General features: G+C 50.7%; 2 protein-coding genes and 1 long non-coding RNA gene across 9 annotated transcripts; 2 read left to right on the top strand and 1 right to left on the bottom strand.

The window, feature by feature from the left end:
- Positions 1–3,916: 3,916 nt before the first annotated feature.
- Kcnk4 (potassium two pore domain channel subfamily K member 4) lies at positions 3,917–12,082 on the top strand. Of its 3 annotated transcripts, XM_048458273.3 has the most exons (7): positions 3,917–4,001; positions 5,154–5,416; positions 9,229–9,355; positions 9,483–9,643; positions 9,808–9,994; positions 10,349–10,485; positions 11,398–12,082. In XM_048458273.3, coding segments are annotated over exons 1-7 (1,299 nt in total). In that variant the 5' UTR covers positions 3,917–4,000; the 3' UTR covers positions 11,821–12,082. The 3 variants fall into 3 exon arrangements, with proteins under 3 accessions (XP_048314230.1, XP_048314231.1, XP_048314228.1); XM_048458271.3 differs by lacking the exon at positions 3,917–4,001 and having other exon boundaries at positions 5,071–5,416; XM_048458274.3 differs by lacking the exons at positions 3,917–4,001; positions 9,808–9,994 and having other exon boundaries at positions 5,066–5,416; positions 9,229–9,643.
- Position 12,083: 1 nt separating this feature from the next.
- LOC146893561 (uncharacterized) lies at positions 12,084–15,961 on the bottom strand. 2 transcript variants are annotated; one of them, XR_015738381.1, is made up of 2 exons: positions 15,799–15,961; positions 12,084–12,437 (listed from the first exon to the last, which is right to left on the bottom strand). It is a non-coding gene; the product is annotated as an uncharacterized LOC146893561 (long non-coding RNA). The 2 variants fall into 2 exon arrangements; XR_015003188.2 differs by lacking the exon at positions 15,799–15,961 and adding an exon at positions 15,585–15,780.
- Catsperz (catsper channel auxiliary subunit zeta) lies at positions 12,332–15,411 on the top strand. Of its 4 annotated transcripts, none has more exons than XM_085693562.2 (5): positions 12,332–12,446; positions 12,620–13,017; positions 14,231–14,310; positions 14,517–14,583; positions 15,178–15,411. In XM_085693562.2, exons 1-4 carry the CDS (start codon positions 12,426–12,428, stop codon positions 14,549–14,551), a joined length of 534 nt encoding a protein of 177 aa, XP_085549688.1. In that variant the 5' UTR covers positions 12,332–12,425; the 3' UTR covers positions 14,552–14,583; positions 15,178–15,411. The 4 variants fall into 4 exon arrangements, with proteins under 4 accessions (XP_085549688.1, XP_048314235.1, XP_085549687.1 ...); XM_048458278.3 differs by having other exon boundaries at positions 12,620–12,932; XM_085693561.2 differs by lacking the exon at positions 14,517–14,583.
- Positions 15,962–15,967: the final 6 nt, after the last annotated feature.

The following is a 15,967-nucleotide window of genomic DNA, read 5'->3' on the forward strand; positions in this document are numbered from 1 at the left end:
TGTATTTTATTTATTGTGTATGTGTGTGGGTTCCTATAGAGGTAATTCTCTCTTCTACAGTGTGGGTCCTGGAGAGCGAGCTCAGGTTGTCAGGCTTGGCAGCAAGTGCCTTTGCTCACTAAGTCAGCTCACTAGCCTGGTAACCTTTTGTTTGTTTGTTTGTTTTTTGAGACAGGGTTTCTCTGTTTAACAGCCTTACCTATCTGTCTTGGAACTTGGTCTGTAGACCAGGTTGACCTGGAACTCACAGAGATCCACTTGCCTCTGCCTCTCGAGTGCCGGGATTAAAGGAGTGCGCCACCATGCCCTGCTATTTTGTTTTGTAAAATGACATGTATTTGTATGTCTGTATGTGTGGATGAGCCCTTGTCACAGCACATATGTGGAGGTCAGATGACAACATACTAGTTGGTTCACTCCTTTCACCATATGGATCAGGGGACAAAATTTATGTCATCAGGTGTAGTGGCAAGGACCTTTACTTGTTGAGACATCTCACTGGCCCAGTTTCAGATTTTTGGGGACAGAGACCTTGTAATGTAGCTGAAGATGACCGAACTCCGGACACTCCTACCTTTTACCTGCCAACTACTGGAGTTACAGGCATGTACCATCATGTCTGCCTAGCCTGTTTGGCATCTTTTTTTTCCCCCTAAGATTTATTTGTATTTATGTATAGATGTATCTGTACCTGTATGTGGTACACAAGGAAGCCAGAAGAGGGCATCAGATCCCCTGGAGCTAGAGTTAGAGGTTGTTTCCATGCTGGAAACTGTAACATGAGTGCTGGCTTGTTGGGGTTTCTGTCCTGCCTGGTACCCCACAGCCGGCAAGTCCCAAAGAAAATCACACACAGGACTCCATAAGATTATAAACTGATTGGCCCATTAGGTCAGGCTTCTTATTAGTCCTTGTAACTTATATTAATCCATTATCATTATCTATGTTAGCCACACGGCTCAGTACCTTTCTCAGTGTGACAGCTCACATGTTGCCTCTTCGGTGGTCTGGGCAGGAATGGTGGAGGGAGCTTCCTGCTTCCCAGACTACTCCCAGTCTCTTTGCTCCACCCCTACTTCCTGTCTGGCTTTCCTGCCTATACTGCCTGCCTGGCCAATCAGCGTTTTATTAAAATATGATTGACAGAATACAGACAATTCTCCCACACCAGGAAACTGAACTTAGGGCTTTTGGAGGAGCAGCAGCAAGTGCTCTTAACCACTAAGCCATTTCTACCATTTGTTGGGCATCTTGTCTTCTAATAGATTAAATTTTGTGAAGGCCTAGTTCCTTTAATATTCATTTATTTTAATTGTGGGGTGTGGGGAGGATGTGCATACATCGACACACATATAGGTATAGAGTCAGGGAAACCCATGAGGTCCCAGGAATCAAACTGGGAATTTCAGGCTTGGTGGTAAGCAGCCTTATGCAGCACTGAACGATCTCACTGGCCTGAGGCCTAGTTTCTGCTGCCACCTCTAATATGGCCTTCAAGTGTTCAGAAGTGCTGCTGTGGCACAGCCTTCTGTTGGGGAATATTATTTTCAGGCATGACTTTTGTTTTTTGAGACGTGCTTTTTCTGTAACTGTAGAGCCTGTCCTGAAACCAGCTCTTGTAGACCAGGCTGGCCTTGAACTCACAGATTCACCTGCCTCTGCCTCCCAAGTGCTGGGATTAAAGGTCTGTGACTTTCGTTTATGTTGCATTTGTTTAATTGTGTGAAGCTGTGATTCTCTGCCTGTCTCAAACACCTGATGGTCCTAATAAAGAGCTGAATGGCCAATAGCGAGGCAGGAGCTAGGATAGACGGGGCTGGCAGGCAGGGAGGATAGAGGGGCAAGGAGAGGACTAGAGGAGGCCAGCCAGCCAGCCATAGAGGAAGAGTGAAAGTAAGACAGGAGAAAGGAAAAATCCCAGAGGCAAAATGTAGTCAGGTTAATAAGAAAAGCTGGTGAAACAAAACAAACAAGAGAGCCTGGCAGTGGTGGTGCACACCTTTAATCCTAACACTTGGGAGAGGCAGTGGTGGTGCACACCTTTAATCCTAACACTTGGGAGAGGCAGTGGTGGAGCACACCTTTAATCCTAACACTTGGGAGAGGCAGTGGGTCTCTGTGAGTTCGAGGCCAGTCTGGTCTACAGATTGAGTGCTAGGATGGGCTCCAAAGCTACACACAGAAAAACTCTGTCTCAGCAAACCAAAATAATAAACAAACAAACAAACAAATAAATAGATAGATAAAGAAAAATAAATGAATGGATTAATAAAAGAAACAAAAAAGAAAAGCTGTCGAGAAACAAGCCAAGCTAAGGCTGTGCATTCATAACTAGGAATAAGCTTCCATGTGGGATTTATTCAGGAGCTGGGTGGTGGGCCCCTCAAACAGCCTTCATCTCCTCACCTGGGTGTGGGTTCTGCTGATTACTTGATCACTTGCAGTCATCCCCCGGTGCTCTCCTACGTCCACAACAGTTTAGTCAGTGTGCTGTGCTCCTGATAGGACATCTTGGCAGGTCTGCCCTGTGGCTCAAAGTTGTTTATCAGCCTGTGGCTCCTGCTCATAAACCTGGTGATTCCAGCTCTTCTGGGATCTCAGGCTAGCAGTGGGTTTGCCTTGAAGCCCTTTCTTTGGGAGCATCCTGGAGCCAGGTCTGCAAGGTCTCCAGAGAGAACCAGCAGAGGCTCAGGACTTCAGCAGTAAGCTGGACAATCACTTTGGTTGGAAGCAAAATTGCTAACATTTATAGGGCACTTAATTGTGTGTGCCAGCCTTTGAGCATTTAGAAACACTGACCTCTTAAATGCTCCTCAATTAGCACCCAGAGAAAATTATCTTACTCTAAGTGGGAACAGGAAGACTAGAGAGTTTAGTAACCTTAGTAACCCGCCCTGGCCCCCTGCCATCTGGGATGGTCACTTTAAACTCTAGGTTTAAAAGCACTGACCATCACCACTAAGCCTGGCATGGTGGTGCACAGCTTGAATCTTAGAAGTACTTAGAAGGCCGAGACAAGTGGTTCTCTGAGTTTGAGGCCACCCTAGTCTACAAAGCAAGTTCCAGGACAGAGAAACCCCAACTCCAAAAAGCAAAACAACAGCAAAAAGTGCTGAACACAAGGCCATAGAATCTCGGAATGCTGCGGGAGAGACTGTGAAGATCAGTAAAGAAATGAATATGAACATAAACGGGGAAGGACAGAGATAGGATGGGACCCAGGCTTAGCTGTTCAGAAAATGCTAGCACTCTACTCTGACTGCTGATATTGGCAAGCAGCAGCTGTCCCCCCCCCCCCACCTCCGGGGTTGCCTCCAGGGCCTGGAGTATCAGAGCTGGGGGTGCAGCCAGAGCAGGAGGTACTCCATCAATGACTTCCCAGAGCTAGGACCCAACCCATACAGCTGGTTAAATCCAGGTGGCTAGAAAGATCTCCCTGCCCTCTATCCCCACATAGTAACTTTCTCCCCTGAGGGCCTCTGTCTCATAAGTGCTGAGCCCAAGGACCAGACTATTCCCCATGGGCGGAGGAAGGAGGGCTCTTCCCAGTCTAGTAATAGAAGATTCCAGGAGATGAGTGTGGCGGCTGTTCTGAGTCCTGGACCAACCGATGTCCAGGTTAGGGCAGCTCTGGGGTTCCGATCCCAGTCTGGAAGATTGGTCTCCGCGTCGACCCCTTTTCGGTTCTTCTGCCACTCGCTGGCCAGGGCAAGCCAGGATTGGGGAGCCCAGAGGGTGCAGGTAAAGGGCTGGGTGCAAGGCGGATGGCAGTGAAAGCCGGCGGCGAGGGTGCGGCACGTAGGGAGACGTAGCTGTGGTAGGGTTAAGCGCCCGCGGAGAGGGCTTTTGACAGTGGGAAGGGGGGGAGGGTCCCAGCCAGAAGGCCGAGCGCTGGGTCCCCCTGCCGCCGCCACCTCCGTGGCCCAGCTCGTATCCATCCGTGTGAGTCGGCGCGGGAGACTTGGCCGCAGCCAAAGCCGCAGCCGCGGAGGGTGCAGACAGTAAGTGCGGAGCAGGCACGGGAACATGGGCTGAATACCGGGACCTGGGAGGCGACTGGTAGGGCGAGATACCCACCTCCCGCGCGCGGATGCACTCCTCGAGTGGTGTGACCGTGCGTCCCGTCGCGGGTCACGCTCGGAGGCGTCGGCGTAAGGACGCGGGGGAGGTGGTGGGAGCAAGTGGCTGGCGTGCGGTGTCACGCGGATTTGGTGTGTGTGTGTGTGTGTGTGTGTGTGTGTGTGTGTTTCGCGCACGCGGATCTCTAGGGTGGCTCGACACGGTGGACACGCCCATGGTGGTCAGTTGTGCCGGGGTCTGCTGGAATATGGTGCAGTGCTATGCCTGCAGCTCCGGCAGTTTACGGCTAGAGATGAGGGGTGGAGTGTGGGATCGCGGATTTTTGTGACACGTGTGGCAGACAGTGTATATATGTGTGCGTGCGCGCCTGCCATCTCCCGCTGCCCGCTAGGTGACAGCTGTCCCGTGGGCTGCTGTATCTATACTGCCCTTCCTACCCTGTGCCTCGCTTCTTCCGCTTCTTCTGGGAACCTGGTGCCCACCCTTGGCTTTCCTTGGCTCTGGGCCTTGCATCTACCCTGAAACCAGATCTGCCTCTGGGTTCCTCGAAAGGCCCGCGACGGGTGGGGACCCTGCTGATCCCTGCTAGCCTGGACTCGGGAAAGGCAGGAGGGGACAGATGCATCTGAGGAGGCTGCCACAGCCGCACTGGGAGAGCCAAGTATGGACCTGCTATTCCTGTCTCCTGTTCGCGGGCTCCAGCCTCTCCTCCTGCTTTGCCTTGGAATGCCCTGGTCTTCCCTTGGTCTTCTCCAAGGCGGGGCTCCCTATGCCTCACAACTCCCTACATTTCTCACTTACTCTGTCTCTTCTGAGGTTGGCTTATTGTCTCCTCCTTCCTCCCACTCTCCTGATGGTTAGGCGGGGGTGGGGGTAAGAGAGAGAGGCTGGAGGTGGGGGCCTAGGTACCTGGAATTAGGTGTCTAGCCAGAGGATGCTGTGGGGGTGGGGAGGGGTTACATCCATGGACTATAAAGCTAGGAGTTCCAAAACCTTGGGGAGCCTAAGATAGAAAAGAAATATGCGGGTGTCAAATCTCTTCTTGACCCCTAAATCCTTGGTTTGGCCTGCAGTGACCACTGCTCCCCAGGAGCTCCCTGCTCCTCCTCCCCAGGCAGGAGGAGCTGGACCTGCCTCTGGAAGGGCCATGCGCAGCACCACACTCCTGGCCCTGTTGGCGGTGGTGCTGCTTTACTTGGTATCCGGGGCTCTAGTGTTCCAGGCTCTGGAGCAGCCTCATGAGCAGCAGGTTCAGAAGGAGCTGGAGGATGGCCGGGACAAGTTTCTGAAGGACCATCCATGTGTGAACCCGGAGAGCCTGAGGAAATTCATCAAGGTGGGTTGGCAGAGTTGGTCAGCAGTGGGGTCCTGCTCAGGGTGCTGCTTCCAGACATAGGAGGACTGGGTGCGCCTGGGGGTGCTGGGCAGGACCTGGGATCCAGGTGTTTGTTTTCAGTATGTTGGCCGTGTTGTTGCTGCCTGTCTTTGCTGGCACAAGGCTGTGCTCTTGGAATGTTTCCTTCCCTGTGTGATGGTAATGGAAGGAAGGGAAATGAGCAAATAAATGAATGAATGAAATAAACGAATGGCTGGAGCAATGGGACGCTGCCTTTGTAGAGGTCTAACATCATGAGGTCACCAGACCAAGTCCTAGATATTCAATCACATGTGACTTTCAGCTCAACAGCCTAATTTAAATACATCCCTGGTAATGATCTTTTGAGACAGGAGCTTGCTCTGTAGCCCTGATTGGCCAGGCACTCAATGAGTTACAAAAACTGACCTTGAACTCTGGGCTGTCTTGTCTTGCCTCAGCCTCCAGAGGGCAGGGATTACAAGCCTGAATAACCACATCTGGCTCCCTGCAGTTTTTCTTGCTAATGTTGGCTGCTCCTCCCACACCAGTTCCTATGCATTTTTTAAGTTCAGATGTTTTAGAGAAACCCAAGAATATGGTGAATACCTCCCCCTGTTTCTCCAAGTTTGCACATACACAGTAGAGATGATTTTAGAGGAGCTTCTGTTCCTACCACTGTGAGTGCCAATTCAGGAGCCCTTCTTCCCCAGCCAAGCACGTGGGGAAGATGGGGTGTCAGGCTTTCCCACGCTGCTACTTTTGATCAGTTTCCATCCAGCCACTAAGGAAAGCTCTGGGCTTCAGCCTCCATGGGGCCAGGTAATGAGCTCCTGTGTTGATCCCTTTGACTTCCACGTCACTGTTCTGGAAAGCTCCAATTAAACTTTAATAAATTAATTATATCTCACTTGGCAGTATCCCACATTCCCTGACTGTTCCTTGGGGAGGGTCTGCATGGAAGCCTCAGAGTTCCAACTGATTCCTAAGTTGGCAGGATCCAGGGCAAAGATTTGGGTAGAGTGATGGTCTCTCCCACTTCCAGAAATCAGGACAAGCTTTGCTCAGAAATGCCTGGATAGAAAGTGCGCCTGGCCAGACCACAGGACAGAGGGAGGGAGGGAGTCTGACCTATTTATCTTCACAATGGATTTGCTTTATTCTGGGATGAGGAAGAAGAAAAAGAGAGACAGGGAGTCTAGAAGGCTGGGTGACTGCTGTTTGCTTCTCTTCCACACCAAGAGCCACTCACAGAATGAGTGAGTCCTGTAGCAATTATATGCCTATGTGTGCTGGGGGGGGTTTAGAGATACAAATATTGGGGTGAAGCAGATGGATCGTGTTACATCTAAGGCACAAATCCAGGGACAGACAGATCACTGGAGGGAGCCTTGGAAGGGAGATTTTCTTCCTTCTTCATTAAGCACCCACTGGTGGCTGGGTCTTGGATTGTGTGCTGGGAAAGAAGGCAGATGCAGAGACTTTGAGGAGAGCTGGCAGTTGGAAAGTACCAAGTGAGAGGGACAGAATTTAGAGTTTGGGGGAAAAACAACTCCCAAGCAGATTATGGCATGACAACAGACTGGAAGCTGGCAGGATCAGAGTGTGTAGCAGAAACTGGAGATAGCAGATTTGAAACAAAAATTAGAACACACTGGATGAAGGATTTTGGGGATGTGGGGAAATGTTGAAAAATAAAAATTAAATCATTGGGGCTGGTGAGATGGCCCAGCAGTTTGGAGTACTTGCTGCTCTTATAGGGGACCTGGGTTTGGTTCTCAGCACCCACACAGTGGCTCATAACCATCTATAATTCTAGATCCAGAAAATTTGGCACCCTTTTCTGGCCTCTGTGGATACCAGGCATGCATATGATACACATTTATATATATACATACAACAAAATAAAAGAAATACATAAAATAAATCTAATAAAAATAAATCACTTTTAACCAGACATTTCACCTCTTTATTCAAAGACTATTATTACAGAAAATGAAATTACTTCAGAGAATCTGGGAAGAAGGTTGCTGTATGATAATCTCAAGAGAGAAGTCTGGGGAAAGGTAGAGACCAGTTTGGAAAAATGCTTGTAGCTCACACCTGTAATCTCAGCTCTTAGGCTGAGGCAGGAGGACTTCTGTGAGTTCCAGGTTAGTTTGGGCTACTAAGTAAGACAAAACAAAACAAAACAAATCGAAACAAAAGCAAACAAACCTCCTATAAGAGAGAGGGGGAGGGACTGTGGCTCAGTTGGTACTTATCTAGCATGCTGCAGGCTTGGGTTGCTTCTCCTGCACTGCAGAGACTGGGCAGGGTAGTTCACACCTGTCTGTTGTCAGCACTTAGTAGAGGGGAGGGGATCAGAGATCAGGGCCATCCTTGAAGATATAGTGAGTCTGAGGCTAGCCTAGGCTCTATGAGACTTTTTTTTCATAATAATAAATAAATGAACACATACATACATACATAAATAAGTGCCGAGCTAAGGTCTAAGACTCTCCTCAGGACAAACTGGAGCCTTGAGGGTTTGCAGCAGTTACTTCAGGGAGGATGAATTCATAGGTCTTCTTGCTACTGGTGACTGTCATCAGGGAGATGAGACAGACTGTAAACTTCCCTGTGGAGTCTGTCCTTGCTTAGTTTGGGAAAGGACCCTTCTTCATGTCATCTTCTGGGTGCTCTGGCATCCCAGCACCCAGGGCAAGCTCTTTCCAGACTTAGCCTCTCCCCCTGGGGAGTCTGCAGGCGGGCAAGGAAAGCACAGCTTTGGTACTTCACGCTCAGTGAGCACTCAACATGAAATACTGGGTTTGCATGAGTGTTAGGAGGTAGCGTGTACACACGATCACACACATATAAACAGCCTAATATTGACCACAGAATTTGATGATATGTGTACCTTTCTGGAGGGAAGACCTCACCTTTCAACACATTGTTTAAAGGCCAGGCACTCAGACTCACTCTCCATAGGAGCAGTGGGAGTGGTGGAGTCTTCAGAAAGCAGGAACTCACAGTATATAATGACCATGTGGGAAATTTCCCCAAAATGCCCAAGGTTTATTCTTCATGCCATGTCTATGATATTGGTGCTATGACAATCACCCCCATGTGATAGAGGAGAAAATTGAGGAACCAGGAGTTAACTTGCCCAAGGTTGCCAAGATTGGAACACTGGCATCTGAGCTCCCGGTATCTGTGCTCCTGATTCTGAAGTTAGGAATGTGTCATGCAAAGTTAGTTATGGTGAGTTTATGCTGTAATTGTAGCACTTGGGAGTCTGAGGCAGGAGGGATCAATAGTTCTAGCTTGGACTACACAACACGTTTCAGGGCAGCTTGGGATACATAATGAAATGCTATCTCAAAAAACCAAACCAACCAACCACAAAAAGACAGCTAAGTAGAGAGAGTAAGAGAGACATTGTCAAAAATTAAGACCAGCCAGGTGGTGGTGGTGCACGCCTTTAATCCCAGCAATTGGGAGGCAGAGGTGGGTGGATCCCTGTGAGTTGTTCTACAGAGGGAGTGCCAGGACAGCCAAGGCTACACTGAGAAATCCTGTCTTAAAAAACCAAAAAAAAAAAAAAAAAAAAAAAGCAAAGCAAAGAAAAATTAAACAAGCAAAAACCAACCAATCAAACAAATAAAAAAAAAAAACACAAACAAATCCTAAAACCAAAGAGGAAGAAGGAAAGCAACAGTCAGTAAACTATGTAAGGAAGGGGGAGGGCTGGGGGTTGGTCCAACTGGAGGGAAGGACTGAGGTTCCTCCTTGTGCGCCTTGTCCTGCAGCTCGTGGCTGATGCCTTGGGAGGGGGTGCAAACCCAGACACCAGTTGGACCAATAGCAGCAACCACTCATCAGCTTGGAACCTGGGCAGCGCCTTCTTTTTCTCGGGGACCATCATCACTACCATCGGTGGGGGAGGAGATGCGGCATGTGGAGGGAGGCAAGGGGCAAGGAGTTTCCCTATGGGGGAAGGTGCAGGGAGAGGCCGTGGGTATCAGATAGCACTTAGATTTCCTGCACTGCCCGCTCTATTCAGGCTATGGCAATACAGCCTTACAGACAGAAGCCGGGCGTCTCTTTTGTATCTTCTATGCACTGGTGGGGATCCCGCTGTTCGGAATGTTGCTGGCAGGGGTCGGGGACCGTCTGGGCTCCTCTCTGCGCCGGGGCATCGGTCACATCGAAGCAATCTTCCTGGTGAGCTGCACAGTGTCCCTCGTAGGGTACTTTCCCTAGGTCCCTAGGTCCCTGGCATGTGAGCGTGCAATCCCAGAAAGGCAGTAAGCCAGGATGGAGGTAGGGTAGGGTGGGGAGAATGGAATTGATATCTCCATGGCCCTATCTATCGCCCCTCTCTGCAGAAGTGGCACGTGCCACCTGGACTGGTGAGAATACTGTCTGCGGTGCTCTTTCTGCTGATTGGCTGCCTGCTCTTTGTCCTAACTCCTACCTTCGTGTTCTCCTATATGGAGAGCTGGAGCAAGCTGGAAGCCATCTACTTTGTCATAGTGACACTCACCACCGTGGGCTTTGGCGATTATGTGCCCGGTGAGGCTAACTTTGCCCAGCACTTTCCTTAACTACTTTATTCCTGCACTTTGCCTATGCACTACTACTGTGGGTTTCTGCCCCAGCTCCCACACTCCCACACCATGGTGCTTCTATCACTTATATCTTGTATGCCCGAGTCCCATGCATGCTCATCATATATTAAGTTCAACCATCTTGCATGCTCTTACTATACACAATTCCAACTCGTGCACACTCATCTTGCATACATCTACACACTCTAGCACATCCCCTTTTTTTCAACAAGGTGCAGAAGCCAGCAGTGAATCAGAGGCTCACACGTTTCCCTCCTGCCCCCATCAACTTATTTTTCTCTTCCTATGAAACGTCTAGGCACTGGCTCCGGACAGAACTCAGCCTACCAACCTCTGGTGTGGTTCTGGATCTTGTTCGGCCTAGCCTACTTCGCCTCGGTGCTCACCACTATCGGCAACTGGTTGCGAGCGGTGTCCCGCCGTACACGGGCAGAGGTACGCTTCTCAGCGTCAGTTGTCTGCCGCGCATGCGCCATGCATGTCACTTGTGTGTTGTACCCTTAAAGGCAGGCTGACCAGCTAGACTCCCCTTCAAAATGTGAGTTCCGCCGAAACAGAGACTCAGAGCATGCACTGCTGGGAAAAATGGGGCCAATTCAGGTTTATCAGGGACTCGACCACCCTGGCCTCCATGGATAGATAGGGTCGCAAGGGTTAGTAAATAAAAGCGCAGAGAGGCGAGGCGGTACACGTCTGTAAATCCCAGATGTGGTAAGCAGAGCAGAGTCAGGAAGACTGCTGCGAGTTCAGACCTGCCTGGACTATAGAATGGGACTCTATTTCAAAAATAACAAAACTAGAAAGGCCAGTTACATGTGAATTTCAGATGAACAACAAATGAGATTTTAGAACATGCCCCAAATATTATTTCTTTTCTTTTTCTTTTTTTCTTTCTTTCTTTTTTTCTTTTTTTAAAAAAAATTTTTCGAGACAAGGTTCTCTGTAGCTTTGGAGCCTGTCCTAGAACTAGCTCTTGTAGACCAGGCTGGCCTCGAACTCACAAAGATCTGCCTGCCTCTGCCTCCCGAGTGCTGGGATTAAAGGCGTGCGCCACCATCGCTCGGGTCATGCCCCATATTATTCTGAGACATGCTGACACTAAACTTAGTGATTTATCTGAAACCTGCATTTTTCTAGCTGACTACAGAGAGGCAGCGAAGGTTGAAACAAGACTGGGGCTTTCTAGACAGGCTCCTGGAGAAGCGGCGCGTTGGGCCAGTGAGGGAAGGGACAGTGTGCCTGTAGGGTGAGACTGAGGCTCGAGGGCCAGGCGAAAAGGTGGATGTGACTGGAAAAGGGGCTGTTCCCAGAGCTGCAATTGGCAGACACCGTTTCCTCTCTGTGCAGGTGGGTGGCCTCACGGCGCAGGCTGCTAGCTGGACCGGAACAGTGACAGCACGAGTGACCCAACGAGCCGGACCTAGCGGCCCGCCGCCAGAGAAGGAGCAACCGCTCCTGCCCTCCTCCCTGCCGGCACCCCCTGGTGCTGCTGAGCCAGCCTGCCGGCCGGGATCCCCTGTACCCTCAAAGAAGGCCGAGACACCTTCTCCTCCCACAGCTTCTGCTCTGGATTACCCCAGTGAGAATCTGGCCTTCATCGACGAGTCCTCAGACACGCAGAGTGAACGTGGCTGCGCCCTGCCTCGCGCGCCTCGGGGTCGTCGCCGTCCCAATCCCCCCCGGAAACCCTCGAGACCCCGGGGTCCTGGGCGTCTCCGAGATAAGGCCGTGCTACACCGGCAGGATCCCTGGTCTGGGGTCCCCCGTTAGGGGCTTCGTTCCTGCTGATGCCCAGGCATGTTTGGCTTATTTGACCAAAGAGCCCTTTTTTTGTTCCACGCGACTGCAACCTTGGGAGGAGTTGAAGGGTTGCCAAATGCCACTGCTCTTCCCCGGCTGGTTCCCCGCATCTAACCATTTCCAAATTCCACCATTCAAGACTTTCTGTCTTGCTGTCCTGGCCTGGCTTGTCCCTCACACCTCACGACTGTGCCTCAAAATTTGCACCAATAAACAAAGTCTGCACCACTGAGTGAGTGCTCCTGGGACCCGAGTGGGCGCCCGAGTGTTTTTCCCGCGCCACCGTGGGGGTATATCCAGCCCGCTGTCATTCCTGGGCGACCACACCAGTCAAGTCGTGGTCCTTTTGTCCATGCCTGGAGGAGACCCCAACTCAGCTGGCTTGAGCATTGCCAGCCTTGGCATCGATATTGGGGGTGGGAGCAATTTAGAATCTTGATGACATCTGCAGTTTGAAGTCTCCTCCCGCGAGACCATTATCGCATTCGGGAGGAGACTCTGTCCCCCTCCCACTTCTTGGAGCGTGACTTCCGTCTCGACTGAGTCCTTGGCGACTGGTCCGTTGGTGAGAAACGATGGCGGAAAACCTGTCCAAAGTAAGAAGTCAGCCTGAGTCCCCCGAGCCCAGACTCAATTTTGGATTCATTCAGGCTTCTAGAGTAACCTATCATTCTTCCTTGGCCCATGGAGTACCCACTCCAGTCCATTCTCCCTGCCCTTTCCAGTTCCCTGAGTCCCTTGGCTTCCTTTTTGTGTGTGTGACCCACAGGCTGTGCCCAAACACGTACACCATCACCAAAGATCGAGCCTTCACGAAGATATTCGTGATCTATGGAGCACGGCCACGATGTCCACAGCGAACGTATTGGTGGCCGACGTCTGCGAGGACTTCGACGAGGAGGGAAGAATTGTAGGGAAGACTCGCAGGTACAGCCAGACCATTTCTATTCTGGAAAACCTCAACCTCAAGCCAGAAGAGATCCAACAGCAAGCGCGTTTGGAGCTGGAGCTGCGCCGCGGCAGATCCTTGGAGCGCGATCCCGCGGTAGATGAGGAGCACGACGAATCTGAGACCTCCCTTGGTCAGTGTGGCCTCGCCAAGGCGCGAAGGGTGTGCATAGGGGTGGGGCTAGCCAGAGCCTCAACTTTCCTTCCTGCGAAATGGGGGTAAGCCCATAGGATCCCAAGTTTCTAGGATTTCCTGCGAGGGGAGTGTGGGCGCGAATCTTTCACGTTTTAACTCAGACATTCTTTGAGCGCCCCCTACCGGGAAGGCGTCCTACTACTCAGAACCGGGAAACGCATAAAAAAGCGCAGGCAGTCAGGATAGTAAAGACCTGGTGGGTTTCTCTTATAATGTGGTGTGCTGGGGGTCAAACCGAGGGAATCATGCATGCCAGGAAAGTTCTCTACCGATGAACTACATTCTGAGCCCTCCCTCACCTGTGGATCTAACTTCATCACTGTGTCAGCTGAGAGGATAAAGATCCCTGGCTGGGATCTCCCTGTTTTGAAGCCTCTCTTTTAGTCAACAGCTACTTTATTTTTATTTTGTATTTCTTTTTGGAATGAGAGTTTCATTAAGTAACCCAAGATGACCTTGGATCCCCGGTGTCTTCCTGAGTGTTGGGATTACACACTACCATGTCTGACTTGGTTAAAAGCAATTAAGGATATTCACAGTATCCAAGCACTCTTTGAGACTCATGTGTCCATCCTCTGGCCCTTCCATTTCCAACTTCTTCAAGGAATTAGCACTGATAACAAATCCAAGTGTGGAAGCGCACACCCTTGATCCCAATATTCAGGAGGCAGATCTGTGTGACTATCTGTGAGTTCCAAGCCAGTCTGGTCTAGATATTGAGTTCCAGGACAGCTAGGTTCATATAGTGAGATACTGTCTAAACAAACAAGTTTGATACCAATACAGCAACTAACATATATTGAGAATTGTTATATGCCAGGCACAGAACTTCTGGTACTGTGAACTTCATATCACAACTGCCATAAGAGGCCATTCTGGGCCGGGGAATATAGCTTACTGATAGAGTTCTTTCATCGCTTATACAAGGTCCTGGGTTCTATTCCCAACAACACACACAGGATGCACTATTCTCATAAAAGGCAATTCCTATGACTCCATTTACAGGTGATGAATCAAAAAGAGTCTTCAGGTCTCACACAGAGAGTCAGTCAGTTCTGGATCCCAGTGGGGTGGGACTCCAAAGCCTAGGGCTGTAAGCTATATCCCACACAGTCTTCAATGAAGGTAGTATGTGGAACTAATCTCTGAATCCCACTCCCACCATGTGCCTACAACTTTGCTCCAGGGCAGATCCCGGAGCCTGAAGATAACTGGTTTCTCTTTTCATTTCTCCAGTAAAGTGTACTTCAGAAACATCAGTCAGCCTGTCGAAGCAAATGCCACATCAAGCCTACTGGACAGAGCAGCAGAACAGGGTTGGAGGGGCCTGGGGAGACTGCTGGGGGCGGGGAGTGGGTAGGAGGAGGACAGGCTGAGGCTTGCAGTAGTGGCAGGGTGGGGCAGGTTTCAGGAAAGTGGGGCGGGCAGGCAGGCAGGCTTGGGGAGGTCACGTGGGGGAGCATTTCAGATCCACACAGAACTGGGGTTCCTTGGTTGTTTGAGCCTCTTGTTGCTTTTCCAGCTGCCCCTGCCCCTGATGGAACTCATGGAGAATGAAGTTCTGAACATTCTCAGCAAAGCCCTCAATAGTGAGCACCCCCACCCCAGCTTCCACAAAACATCCTGGTGGCTTTGGCAGGGCTTGGGGCTTCAGGAATGGAATTTCAGGATGTGTATGTCTTGTCAGATCGCGTTAGCACTCACAAATATTCCAAGGGATCCCCCAAAATTAAAAGTCGAGAGACTAGGCACAGGTAGACTCAATGGTTTTCTCCACTTGTCCAGTGGAGTTTTGCTTTACTCCCAGGGGAGGGAGCTGTGATACATCTGGAGTATTTGGGTAAATTTACTGGATGGTGAGTGACCTTCTGTTCACAATAGATAAGCATTCAGAGGGAAAAAAGGGCCAGATCATTAGTTAGAGTGGGTGGCCCTGGAGGAGACTGTGCAGCTATTGGCTCTCACTGCCTCCGTTTAGTCTTGCAGCATCTTCTTCACCTCCATTCTTCACCATAACACTTTGTACCTTGGAGATCCAAAACCCCCAAACTAACACAGATCCAAACCCAGCATTAAATGCCACCTCAAGTCACCTGTGGTTCCTCGAATCACACTGGTGGTGCCTACTGGGGAAAGCTTTGCCCTTGTTCATGGCCCTCCCCTCAGCTCTGCCCTCTTCTTAGCCTACAAGAGCACGATTGGCAGGGGTCACTATATGACTAAAGAGCTGCAGGAATACATCGAGGGACTCAAGAAGCGCCGGAACAAGAGGCTGTACTGTATGCCTGTGTGAACCTCCAGCTCAAGTGGCCGATCAGATGTCAGCTCCGTGCCCTGTCCCGTTCCTCGGACCCAAGCTCGACCCCATCTGCATGGAATTTGAGCTCTAGAGAAATTAAACAGTCTATGGTTCCCCAGTCAGTGCGTGGTTGCTTGCGTGAGACGGACGCACGTGGCCCCGCCTTTTCCCGTGACCTTCATTCGGTCACCGCAGTGACCTTGAGTTTTCTCCGCCCGCGTCTCACCAGTACTACATTCCAGGAGCTCACAAACCAGGGATACTTGCATATTTTAGGTCTGCTCCTCCTACCTGAGGGTCCGCTGGTGTACTGGTCTACCAAGTTCGTGTCAAGTGTCCCATCAACATTATGGGGTGGGGGGGCAGTGCCCCCGTTAGGCCCCACCCCTCATCTTGTGCATATGCAGGTTTACAGCCCTGCCCCCTTATTTACATACACGTTCACCGCCTGCACTGAGTCCAAAGAGTGGCTACGCCCACTCTTGTAAGGTGGAGTACCGCCTACCTTCATGATGCAAAGGCGCTCCGGCTCCTCCTCGCTCCGGCTTCGAGTCCTAGCTCCTCGCCTAGGCTCCGGCCCCGCCCCCGGGGCGGCCGCGCACGCGTACGTGTCGCTAAAGCCCGCCCACTGGCCTCCGGGTACGCAGGCGCCGCCCGCTCCCCTCGGATGATTA

This window comes from Myodes glareolus, chromosome 7 (genome assembly GCF_982192425.1).
Source record: "Myodes glareolus chromosome 7, mMyoGla1.1, whole genome shotgun sequence".
Taxonomy (NCBI): Eukaryota; Metazoa; Chordata; class Mammalia; order Rodentia; family Cricetidae; genus Myodes; species Myodes glareolus.